Source organism: Dryobates pubescens, chromosome 12, assembly GCF_014839835.1.
Source record: "Dryobates pubescens isolate bDryPub1 chromosome 12, bDryPub1.pri, whole genome shotgun sequence".
NCBI classification, from domain to species: domain Eukaryota; kingdom Metazoa; phylum Chordata; class Aves; order Piciformes; family Picidae; genus Dryobates; species Dryobates pubescens.
In genome coordinates this window covers 8,305,677-8,317,929 of record NC_071623.1, presented here as the reverse complement: position 1 = coordinate 8,317,929, position 12,253 = coordinate 8,305,677, and the positions used below count along the sequence as shown (strand labels likewise).

The 12,253-nt window shown below is 44.9% G+C and overlaps 1 protein-coding gene across 1 annotated transcript in view; it reads left to right on the top strand.

Moving 5' to 3' along the window:
* Positions 1-9,503: 9,503 nt before the first annotated feature.
* APOO (apolipoprotein O) overlaps positions 9,504-12,253 on the top strand; it is a 29,596-nt gene continuing 26,846 nt past the window's right edge. The window contains exon 1 of the mRNA XM_009900780.2: positions 9,504-9,570. Within this exon, the coding sequence (XP_009899082.2) occupies positions 9,562-9,570 (9 nt within the window). The 5' untranslated portion in view covers positions 9,504-9,561. The remainder of the gene's footprint in view (positions 9,571-12,253) is intronic.

Below are 12,253 nucleotides of genomic sequence, written 5' to 3'. Positions count from 1 at the left end.
TTAGCTTTGCAGTGTGGAGATTTTTACTTTTCCCTCAGTACAAATCAATGCATGTTTTGCTCAACTTGTTAAACCAGTGTAGGAATCTATGCTTTCAGATTTACAGCCTTGTTCAGAGCAGGGCAGAGTCCATTAAAGCAACTAGAAGGGTTAGCAATTTTCCAGTTCCTTAACTATTGGAGATTTATGCATCTGCTGTGGATAGAAACCGTCCAGTATCCTCCAGAGATAATGCCTGGGACCAGGCATACAATTTACCTGCTTCATGTTCTCATTCTTCTGTAGCAGTAGAAGCTACAGAAGCCTCAGGCTTTTCAGTTGATGAAATTGCCATCCCTTGGTGTTCACCAAGCTTACTCCTATTTGTAACATCCAGTTTCTATACCTGTATAATGCCGGGTACTGTTACACACGTACAGGAGTAAGAACCTCTTCAGTCACATTTGAGAACTGTGACGTTTTTCTCACCTATAAAACTACCAAAGCAAGCTAAAGCATTGGGTTTTTACCTGTGCCAGCACCATATTGTACTAATTTAAAGAAACTGGAGAGGTAGTTTCAAATGCTGTGCCAGAAAAAAAGTTTAAAGGCAATGTCAGTCTGTTCACCACTACCCTGTGCTCCTTCAGTTCCTACTCTGTAGGGTGCAACTATGGCAGCCATAGCCCTCCTCCATGGAGTGTGGAGGAGTGGTGCAAAATCAAATAACTTCAAGTTTTGAGAAGTTGTAGGTGATAATGCATGTTAAACTTATAAGGAATCACTGGAGGAAACAGTGAAACAGGTTGTACAAGGAGGTGGTGGAAGCCCCATCCCTGGAAGTTTTTAAAGTCAGGCTGGATGTGGCTGTGGGCAGCCTGATCCAGTGAAGGTGTCCCTGCCCATGGCAGAGGGGTTGGAACTAGGTGACCTTTGAGGTCCCTTCCAACTCTGCCAATTCTGTGAAACTATCAAAATGGCAGTGGCTGTGAAGGACTCCTGAAACGTGTCATAGAGTTTGCTGTATGCACTTCAGGATTAAGTATGCTTCAGATTTGGTGTTACTTCTTGGAAGAAAATGCTCATAGAATGAAAGCACTAGTTGAAGGTAGCAGACACCATGTGTTTTGATAAATGTCAAGCAAAGGAATGTAAAGTTGCAAAACCAGCCTGGACAAATGCTGTGGTAACAAGGAACTGAAGTAGGGCACCCTGGATAATGAGTACTCCCCAAAGAAACACAGGTTTATGTCCTGGAAAGCGCATCTTGCTTCCAGTTTTGCCTCATGCCTCTCTGTCATGTGTGCCCTCTTCATTTTTGATAGATTCTGCTGAGCTTGAGAAGAGCAATGTGCTGGCTGCATGGACAGTGTAGTGGGATAGTAAGAATAAAATGAAAAGGTAACTGATGGAAATTAAAATCTTGAAAGGGAAAATATTTACAATCCAAATACAGACTTTGCCTCTCAAAAAGGGTGTTACTCTAGACTAAACAAATAAAACCATGAAGCCAATTTCTGCCTCCTAGAAACTGAATAATAAATGTTTCCCCCTTACCCTCCTCTCTTATAACATCAAGTGATAGTGGCATCACTACTGAAGAAGCAATCTGGATGATTCATCATGTGTTGCTCAGCTCTGTCTCACTTCTTCAAGCTGCACAACAAAACCCTGCAGAACAGTCTGCTGCTCTTCTGGTCCTTAGGATCACAGAATCATAGAATTGTTAGGGTTGGAAGGGACCTGTAAGGCTTCAAGCTCCAGCCTAAGGGCTTAGTGGGAAGGCAAGTTAGAGCTTCAACAAAGATTTCATTTACAATGTAAGTATAAGGTTCATTACTCAAGTACACAAATCTTTGCCTATTTCTCAGTAACTCGTATCAAGCAAAGTGTTGCACAGCAAGTGCTGGTACATGCTGAATTCTCCAGATGGTGGCTGGGTGAGTGGTTAAGTCATGAGAATGGACCATGCACCTCACTCTTACCAGTGTGTGTGTCCTGATAGAAACATTAGAATGCAATTTCTTGATAGCAAAAATAAAGACACTAGAATGCTTTCAGTAATAGACTGTAATAATCATGCAGTGGTATAGGTATGTATAGTAACCATGTAATACAGAAGCACAGAATTGTCAGGGTTGGAAGGGACCTTAAGGATCATCTCATTCCAACCCCTGGTTGGAATGAGATGAGAGCCATATCCAGCCTGGCCTTAAAAATATACAGGGATGAGGCTTCCACCACCTCCCTGGGCAACCTCTTCCAGTGTCTCGCCACCCTCATGGTGAAGAACTTTTTCCTAACATCCAATCTAAATCTCCCCTCCTCTAGCTTGGATCCATTCTCCCTAGTTTTATCACTATCTGACACCCTAAAAAGTCTCTCACCAGCTTTCTTGTAGGCCCCCTTTCAGGTACTAGAAAGCCACAATTAGGTCTCTTCAGAGCCTTCTCTTCTCCAGACTGAACAACCCCAACTCTCTCAGTCTGTTTCCATAGGAGAGGAGCTCCAGCCCTCTGCTTATCCTGGTGGACCTTCTCTGGACAAGTTTCAGCCCCTCAAATCTCCTTCCTATAGTGAGGGGCCCAGAACTGAACACAGTACTCTAGGTGTGGCCTCACCAGTGCTGAGCACTGGGGGAGAATCACCTCCCTGTGCCTGCTGGCCACAGTGTTTCTAATCCAAGCCAGGATGCCACTGGCTTTCTTGGCAACCTGGGCACACTGTTGACTCACATATCCAGCTTGACTGAACTCTGAGATGCATGTAAGTTTTGAAAGGAGTTAGACTTTGTTGTGATGCCTGATTAAGAGCATCAGACAGGTATTTCTGTTCTCACTGATACTTGTAGGACATATCTGTGTTTTAGAAGAGAAATGCTACAGCACATGTTAACTGAGGTCTCTGTAGGTAGTATCAACAACTTAATAACAGAATTATGGGTCTGTGCTGGAAGAGAAACGTGGCTCTAGAGCTACTGATGCCTGCAGTAAGAAGTGGAGAATGTGAATTAGGGATGGAATGTTTGGGTGTTTAACCATGGTGATAGCTAAGGTGAAACTATGTGCAGTGGGATTACATTGGGTTTTTTTGCATGATGTGTTTCTCTTTTCTATCTGTCCCCTGCCTTACAATATAGGATCTGTATTTGGAAAAGCACTGAGTGTATTTTGGACATTGTCAGAACATGACAAAGCTGATGAGAGAGCACACAGAGAAATTCAAGTGCTGCTTTAGCCCAGACGTGAAGGCAGTAACACCTTTGCTACAATTAAAGGTAGGTCGGTGGGAAAGCACAAAGAGCTCTGCAGTGGCATCTGATTAACATTCAATCCACTTTCTGAATGTGTGACTTCAGACCTCGTAGCTGCCACAATAGCATCTGACAAATGTTGAGAAATGACTCACCTTAAGTATGAAAAGCAAAAGCACAAGGTAAGTTTCACTCCAAACAAAACAGTATTGTTAAATACATAAATCTGTTCAACCTCCTGTTTGTTGGTTTTTTCAAGTTAGGAAGTGAATGAAGTAGAAAGAATGAAAGAGTATTTTAATGAATATGGAAACTACACTCCCTTCATAAAGGCACTGGGAAAGATCTATCTTCATACACCCCTGGAAAAGCCAGTTCAATTAGCTATTTAAGAATGTGAGAAATAGCCTGGAGAAGGGAAAGCTGAGGGGAGATCTCATTGCTTTCTACAACTACCTGAAAGGAGGTTGGAGTGAGGCTGGTGTTGGTCTCTTCTCCCAAGTAACCAGCGATAGGATGAGAGGAAATGGGGTTGAGTTGTGCCAGAGGAGGTTTAGATTGAATATTAGGAAAAACTTCTTTACTGAGAGAGTGGTGAGAGCTTAAACCGGCTGCCCAGGGAGGTGGTGGAGTCACCATCCCTGGAGGTGTTCAAGAAATGTGTAGGTGTGGTGCTTCAGGATACGGTTTAGCAGTTATGGTAACTGGGTTGCAGTTGGACTCAATGATCTGAAAGGTCTTTTCCAGTCTTAATGATTCTGTGATTTGATTCTATGATTGTCTTCTGTGAAATGGATCATAGGCTTTGGAGACTGATCTAGAAAAGCTGCATACCTGCCACGTCATCTCCAACTGCTTTGTGCAGAGCTTTTAGAAAGCCAGGCTCATGGTGTTAGGTGAAGCTGCTTAATGTTGAGTTCATTTGAGCTCTTGTGGTTGTGTGTTTTCTGTTTATTTATATTTAAAATACTTGAAGAGAGATCTGCCAAACAGCATTCTTTTAGCTTACAACACACACAAAATGCTTTAAGAGGCTTTAGAAAAGCAGCTTCTTTCATAAAGACCTCAAAAAGAAAATGTAAATAAGCTGATAGAACTGTAGTGGCAAGTCATGGTATTAACAAAAAAAAGGAATTCATTTTAGAGAGTAAAAGGTGTGTGGAAAAATGTGGGAGTAAAAAAAAAAAATACAAGAAGATTTATCCTGAAGAACATAAAAATAAGCCAGTCAGCATTTCAGGATTATGCTTAATGATCAATATGAATAGGTGAATGCACTGACATTTAATGGGCAGCAGTTACCAAACTCACATTTCAACAGGAATCTGCAACAAATCCTTTTTTCCTACCATACCTGTGAATCATAGAATGGTTTGGGTTGGAAGGGACCTCCAAAGGTCATCTAGTCCAACCCCCTGCAGTCAGCAGGGACATCCTCAACTAGGTCATGTCGCTCACAGCCTTGTCCAGCCTGACCTTGAAGATCTGCGGGGATGGCGCCTCAACTGCCTCCTTGGGCAACCTTTTGTAGTGTTCCACTACCCTCATGGTGCAGAGCTTGTTCCTGATATCCGACCTAAATCTCCTCTAATTGCCCTTCATCCTATTACTCCAGGCCTTTGTAAACAGTACCTCTGCAGCCTTCTTGTAGGCCCCCTTCAGGTTCTGGCAGGTTGCTATTAGGTCTCCCTGAAGTCTTCTGTTCTCCAGGCTGAACACCCCCAGCTCCCTCAGCCTGTCCTCATAGCAGTGGTGTTCCAGCCCTTAGATCATTTTCATGGCCTTCCTCTGGACCCATGCCATCAGGTCCATGTCCTTCCTGTGCTGAGGGCTCCAGAGCTGGACACAGTACTCCAGGTGAGGTCTCACCAGAGCAGAGTGGCAGAATCGCCTCTCTTGAACTGCTGACCACGTTTCTTTTGATGCAGGCTGTGGGAAATGCCTGCCATGGTATTGATACTAAAGGACTATTCTTATTTTCCTGACAAAAAAGAAAACAAACAACCCCCCCCAAGCAATCTAATACAACATTCTGAAAGCTCTGACTGTAATGGCTGAGGCAAAATATTAGAGATTGATTTTCTCCAATTGTATTTTTGCCTGGGCTGCCACAGTTTGTGGAATGTGGCAACATTTTCATGCTCCTTTGAGCTGCAGGTTTTTAAAGGACTTTTTTTATTGTTATTCACAAGTATTTAGAAAAGCCACTTGTTAAGGAAAGGGGAAAATACTGGCATGCAAAACAAACCTGAAATTTGGTATAGGTTCTTACATTAGAAACAACCCAGGAGTCAATCATGTCAAATCTCTCTATTCAATGGTCTCAGCAGCAGCAACTTCAGCTTGTCTGAGGATGTTTTGGACTGTACATAATCCATTATGGAATATATTATCATTATCCCAGGGAAATATTGCAATGACAACCTTCTCCAGCAGTTATTCCATCCACCAAAGAAAGCAGGGCTTTCTCCCAGGTTACTTATAGACTGCAAGAGAACCACACACCTCCATGGAAGCTATTGTATTTTTACTGTGCTTTATAAAGCTTTCCCCATTATTTTAAATCAATTTTAAAGATTAATTTCCTCATTAAAGGGGAAAAAAAAGCAACACTGAAGATACTGGAACTGATAAAATTGGTTAAAAAAAATATAAACTATATATTTGTTTCTGTCTGTGTTATAGAACTGCATCAGTAACTGTGGTGTGTATGAATTGGTCACAAAAATATGAATTGTGTGCTCAGAAACAACTGGAATTTTCTTTACTGTTCCTGTACCAAACTTGAATATTTCAAATGCATTTTCTTTTCCTATGTCTGTCCTCTGTGAAACTGGGATACAGCCAGACCCACCCACAGCCTGAGACTAACCAGAGTAGGTGCCATTATTCACCTCAGTGTCATCACTTCTCCTGCCATTTTGAGCTTGGAGAATTTTCTTTCCTCCTTAGGGATGAATAAAATGCATCTAGGAATGTGACTGCTTTGCAAATTACCTGGTCACTCTCCACACTCTCACAGAATTGCCATAAAACCCTGCAAAGGCAATTTTCCACAAAGATTTGCTGCACCCTGGCTGCTTATTTTCCACAGATACGACTGACTGTGCAGAGAATCCTGCAATGGAGAAAGCAGCTCATTAGTGTGCTTCACCCACTGGTCACTTACGTGCATTTTAGATGTAACTTCCTTGCTAAGGAGGGAATCTTCATAACCAAATGCATAATAAAATGTCATTATCATCTGTTATCCTGTGGTTTGGGTACTGAAGCCCACCATGTACCATTTATCCACGGTATTTCTGCTATCCCATTATCTCGCAAGCATCATCTGCTGCCTGTGAAATGCAGCAGAAAACCCAAAGCTTTAAAAAGAAAAGGCACAAACCCGAAATCTTATTTCAACTCAGATTGCCCCTGCCAATAATCTAACACATGAGAAGGGCTCTGATTTGACAAACAGCTCGTTGAGAGGCATCACCCAGTTCTGTAATGTGATGGTTAAACATCCCCATTAGTCTGGAAAATACTTGTTCCTGCTGCAGCTGGTTCAATCAAGTCTGTAAAGACTGCAGTAAAGACATGTAGGAATTTAAGAGGAATTTAACAGCAAAAATTATCATCATAAAGAAAATGTAAGGTAATAGGAGGGTGCATACCTCGTCTGTCTTCCCACAATACCCTTCCTGATGAGCTACTTGCTACCATGTTCTTCAGGTGCTTTGCTTTTTACATAAAAATTATGTTTTTTCTAGCATTTTCCAGGACTGGCAGGGTGCTGTTCCTCATATTCCAAAATAAATATGAACTGTTTCAGTTCATTACAATATTTTTGGGGACCTGAAAAGTAAACATCCTAAAGGGAGGATCTGCATTGTTATTTTGGTGTTCTTATGAAATGAGGAGGGTAGGCTTCACTCCCAGTGCCAAGGAGAAGGAAGGGGTGACAGAGTGCACTTCAATCAGAATTTGAGTGCTGTGAACTCTCTGCTGGAGCCTGTGCTCAGTCCTTACTAAGGCAGCAGAGGCTTCTGTGAGGTTTCAAAAACTTGGGCAGCCTGAATCATCCCTTTACCCAAAGTCCTACCAGCGTGGCCCCCCAACAGAACCATGATGGCAAGTGTATTGTACAGCCTCTGGAACCTGCATTTTCCATCTCTCAAAGTTAATCTGAACAGAGAATACAGGCAAATGCTTTCAAGTATCTTTGTGTCTTTAAGTGTCAAGGTCACTGCAACCTAAAAAGGAACAGTATTCAGTAAAAGCAAGTCACTCATTTGCATATGAAATGCAGGGTTATGTGACCAAGACTTAATTACAAGGATAAATATCTTAAAGTGTTAAAAATTAGAAGCACCAAGATCCAAGTAACTGGTCAGAAAATTAAGATGCATGAACAGGGAAGTGATTTGGGCCCCATCCCTGGAGATACTCAAGGTGAGGCTGGACAGGGCTCTGGGCAACCTGATCTCGTTGAGGATATCCCTGCTGGTTGTAGAGGGGGTTGGACTGTATGACCTTTGGAGGTCCCTTCCAACCCAGACCATTCTATGACTATGAAGTATATCACCTCATTTGATGGTTTTACTATTCTTTTTCCTCTAATATGTTTGTTGTTTTGGCCTTCAGTGCTGCAAAAGATCTTAAGCACAACAAAAAGAAGAAACTCCTGACCCCTAAATCTGGAGAAACAATGGAGTTTATTAATTTGCAATATGAGAATAGATTTCCTGTTACTTGAATCACAAGGGAACCTTGCCTTGGTTAATCTTACCTGACAGAGATTCATAGAGTGGTTTGGATTGAAAGGAACCTTTAAGATCATCTTTGTTGTTGTTTTCTCTCTACAACTACCTGAAGGGAGGCTGTGGACAGACGGATGTTGGTCTCTTCTCCCAGGCGGCCAGTACCAGGACAAGAGGACACAGTTTCAGGCTGCGCCAGGGGAGGTTTAGGTTGGATGTTAGGAAAAAGTTCTATACAGAAAGAGTGATTGCCCATTGGAATGGGCTGCCTGGGGAGGTGGTGGAGTCGCCATCATTGGAGGTGTTCAGAAGACTTGATGGGGTGCTTGGTGCCGTGGGTTAGTTGTTTGGGTGGTGTTGGATTGGTTGATGGGTTGGACGCGATGATCTTGAAGGTCTCTTCCAACCTGGTTTATTCTATGTATGTATTCTATGTATGTATTCATCTAGCTCCACCCCCCCACCATGGGCAGGGACACCTTCCACTAAACCAGGTTGCTCCAGGCCTCATCCAACCTGGCCTTGATTTAGTACTCATTATTTCTGATGTTCTTCTGCTATTGAGTAACAGGTCAGACAGTGTGGGATGTGTAGAAGACCTTCACACACTGCAGATATGAGCAGAAAAAACTTGCTACTGTCCAACTGGACATGCCATGTCCTGGCTGCAGAAACCAAGGAGTGTTAAGATACAGGGGGAAAGGATAGTTGTATCCTTTTAATTCAGTAAGATCGGGAAGGTATGGAACTATATCTTGGTCTCTGTAGTCCAACCCCATACAAATCCTACTGGCATCGAGGTTTCACAGAATGGTGAGTTAGGAAGGACCTTTAAAAGTCATTTAGTTCAAGCTCCCTGCAATGAGTTCATCCTGCATCTTCAACTAGATCAGGTTGCTCAGAGCCTTGTTACAGGCTCACAGGATGTTAGGGGTTGGAAGAGACCTCTGGAGATCTTTGAGTCCAATCCCCCTGCCAGAGCAGGACCATAGAATCCAGCACAGGTCACACAGGAACACATCCAGACTGGGCTTGAAAAGTCTCCAGGGAAGGAGACTCCACAACCTCTCTGGGGACCCTCTTCCAGTGCTCTGTGACACTCCCAGTGGAGAAGTTCTTCATGTTGAGGTAGAACCTCCTGTGCTGTAGTTTACATCCATAGCCCCTTGTCTTCTCACAGGGCACGAGTGAGCACAGGCTGTCCCTGTCCCTTCCTCACACCCAGCCCCCAGATATTTATATTTATGCGTTGCCCAACCTGACCCCGGATGTTCACAGGGATGGGGCTTCTACCACCTTTCTGGGCAACCTGTTCCGGTGTCTCTCCCGACTCACCGTACGGATCTTCCTGATGTGTAATCTCAACCTGTCCTTTCTCAGTTTGAAGCTGTTACAGAGGACAGGGCGCCCTGCCTTGACGGGCAGCTGTGCGGGTCCGCAGTGGAAGCTGGACATCCCGCTGCCGTCGGCGTTGCCAGGTTACCGCGGCCCCGGGGCCGGCTTCCCGCTCTGCTCGGCGGGCTGCTGCTTTTGACGTCAGAGCTTAGCGACGCTGCCGGTGCTCACCCCCTGCTCGGCGCCGCCATGTTCAAGGTGAGGCAATCTCGCGGCCGCCGCTGTTTCCCGCCCGCCCCTCCGCGGCCCCGTTGCGTTGAGAGGGTTCCCCACCGCCCCGCCTTGCGGGGTCTCTCCCTTCCAGGCCTCTCCTTCGCCGCCGCGGGGCTCTGCAGCGGGCCGCGGCACTTCCCGCGTAGGCGGCTGCGGTGCCGCTGGGCCGTCGCTGTGGGGGCGCCCGTATCCGGCGGGGCGAGGCCGGCAGGGGGCGGCCCGGGAGCGCGGCCGGAGGGGCCTAGCGCTGGTGCGCCCCTCAGGTGGGGGCGCTGGGCCCGGGAGGGGCCCCGTTTGTCCCGCTGCCTCTTTTAAAGCGGGTTTTTATTCCTCTGTGGCGAAGCCCCTGGCTCTGCTAGCAGCGAATGATTGCTTTAATCACGTACCAGCTAAAACTGTTGTAAAACATCCAGTGGTGGCTGTACCCGGCGTATTTTGTCTGCAATCCGCACAGGCTGTTAGTTTTACTCCTGTTGTAGCTGGGTAATCTCTTCAGCGTTTCAAAACCGCGTGCCCAATCCGCATTGCACGAAAAGGGAAGCGCACCGTGGCCACGGTTGTTGTTTAGAATTACTGCTTGATTACAGCAGCACGGGGCTGTGGGTTAGGCACTGCGGAGTTGGGTTCCTGCAGTCCTGACCTCGTCTCCAAAGCCTCTCCTGGCTGCACGTCGGTTGTCAGGAACCCCTGTGGGGAGGAGCGAACATGCATGATCTCGGCTTAGTGTCTCAAATGGTTTTGCCTCTTATGAGAGAGGAAAGGCGGGAAGGGACTTTTTACAAGGGCTTGTAGTGACAGGATGAGAGGGAATGGATTGAAACGTGAGGAGGGCAGATTTAGACTGGAGATTAGGAAGACATTCTTTCCTGTGAGGGGGGTGAGACACTGGAACAGGTTGCCCAGGGAGGCTGTGGATGCCCCCTCAAAAAATATGTTTCAGAACTGTTAAAGGTTAGTATCACAACACAACTTCTAGGCAGAAAGGGTATCCACCTGAAGTATTGTATCCAGTCCTGGTGCCCCCAGCATAAGAGGGACATGGAACTGCTGAAGAAGGTCCAGAGCAGGGCCACAAAGACGATTAGAAGGCTGGAGAACCTCCCCTATGGGGGCAGGCTGAGAGAGTTGGGGCTGTGCTGTTCAGCCTGGAGAAGAGAAGGCTGTGGGGAAACCTTTCAGCAACCTACCAGTACGTGAAGAGGGTCTACGAGAAGGCCGCAGAGGGACTGTTTACAAAGGCCTGCAGTGATAGGAAGAGGGGCAGTGGTTTGAAATAAGAGAAAAGGAGACTTTGATTGGATGTTAGGAACAAGTTTTTCACCAGGAGGGTGGTGGAACTCTGGAACAGGTTGCCCAAGGAGGTAGTTGAGGTTGCATCCTTGGAGACCTTCAAGGTCAGGCTGGACAAGGCTCTGAGCAGCCTGATCTAGTGGAGGGTTTCCCTGCTGACTGCAGGGTGGTTGGACTAGATGACCTTTGGAGGTCCTTGCCAACCCAAACTATTCTATGATTTTATGTTGATAATATGAGCAGTTGACATTTTCAGTCTGAATAGTTCTGTGATTGCTGGTACCTGTTTGTGAAGCCCAGGTACTTCCATTCTTACCCTCTGCTGCTTGCATCTTTACATAAATATTTCAAATATTTAAAACATTGGGATTTAATGTTTTGAAGGTGACATTTAGCACCATTTACACTGTTTGAAAGTGTTTTTCAGAATGGAAATGCATTTAGATTTCTGCCTTTTCAGTGGCAGAACAGTTTTGTAGTGATAAAAGGAAAGACTGAGGAAATAGATTCTACAGCTATTAATGGTTAGTGCTTTGTTCATGTTTTTATCTTGTCTGATCAAAGTGTGTGAGAAGTCTTCATTTAAACAAAAACTGTTCAAGATTATTCATGTCTTTCCTCACCTGTGAAACAGCTGATCCCATCATTGTAGTGTTTCATTGTGGTGTTTAGTGAGTCTATAAACTCAGATAAGGAAAAACTGCCCTTTTAGGAAAGTTTTTCCATACCTTTTGCTCCATCGGATCCCTTATGTCTTTCTGAAAAGGAATTCTATGACCTAGTTCTTGTGTGCTGTTCCTCCACAGGTAGACAAATGTCTTCAGCAATTAATTTTCAGTTTGAGGAGTCTCTTGGTTACATTTAATAAATATTCTATCTGCAAAGCAGTGGAAGAAATTTAAGCTGCATCTTAAAGCTATTTTCTTCAGTAAAAGGGTGGTGATACTCTGGAATAGGCTACCCAGGGAGGCTGTGAGTGCCTCTGCCTTGGGGGTATTCAAGGCCAGGCTGGATGGGGCTCTGAGCAACCTGATCTACTTGAGAGGCTTTCCTGCCCATGGCAGGGAGGTTGTAGTAGATGATCTGTAAGCTCTCTTCCAAGCTAAGACATTCTATGATTGCATGATTCTTGCAGTTCTGCAATGGGCAGAAGAAAATTTTGAGAGTAATTGACCTGAGGCTAGATCAGCTGCAATTATACCAGCTTGAAGGATGTCCTGGTTTGACAGGAGCTTCTGTTTAACAAGCAGCTAGGTCAATGCAATGTACCCTTATTGTTTCTGAAAAGGAAGAGGACTTGCTACCTTCTCCTTTTTCATCCCCTCTTCTCTGGCCACACAGTTCCTCCAGTATTTGTCAGGCTGTTTCATGAAGGGGT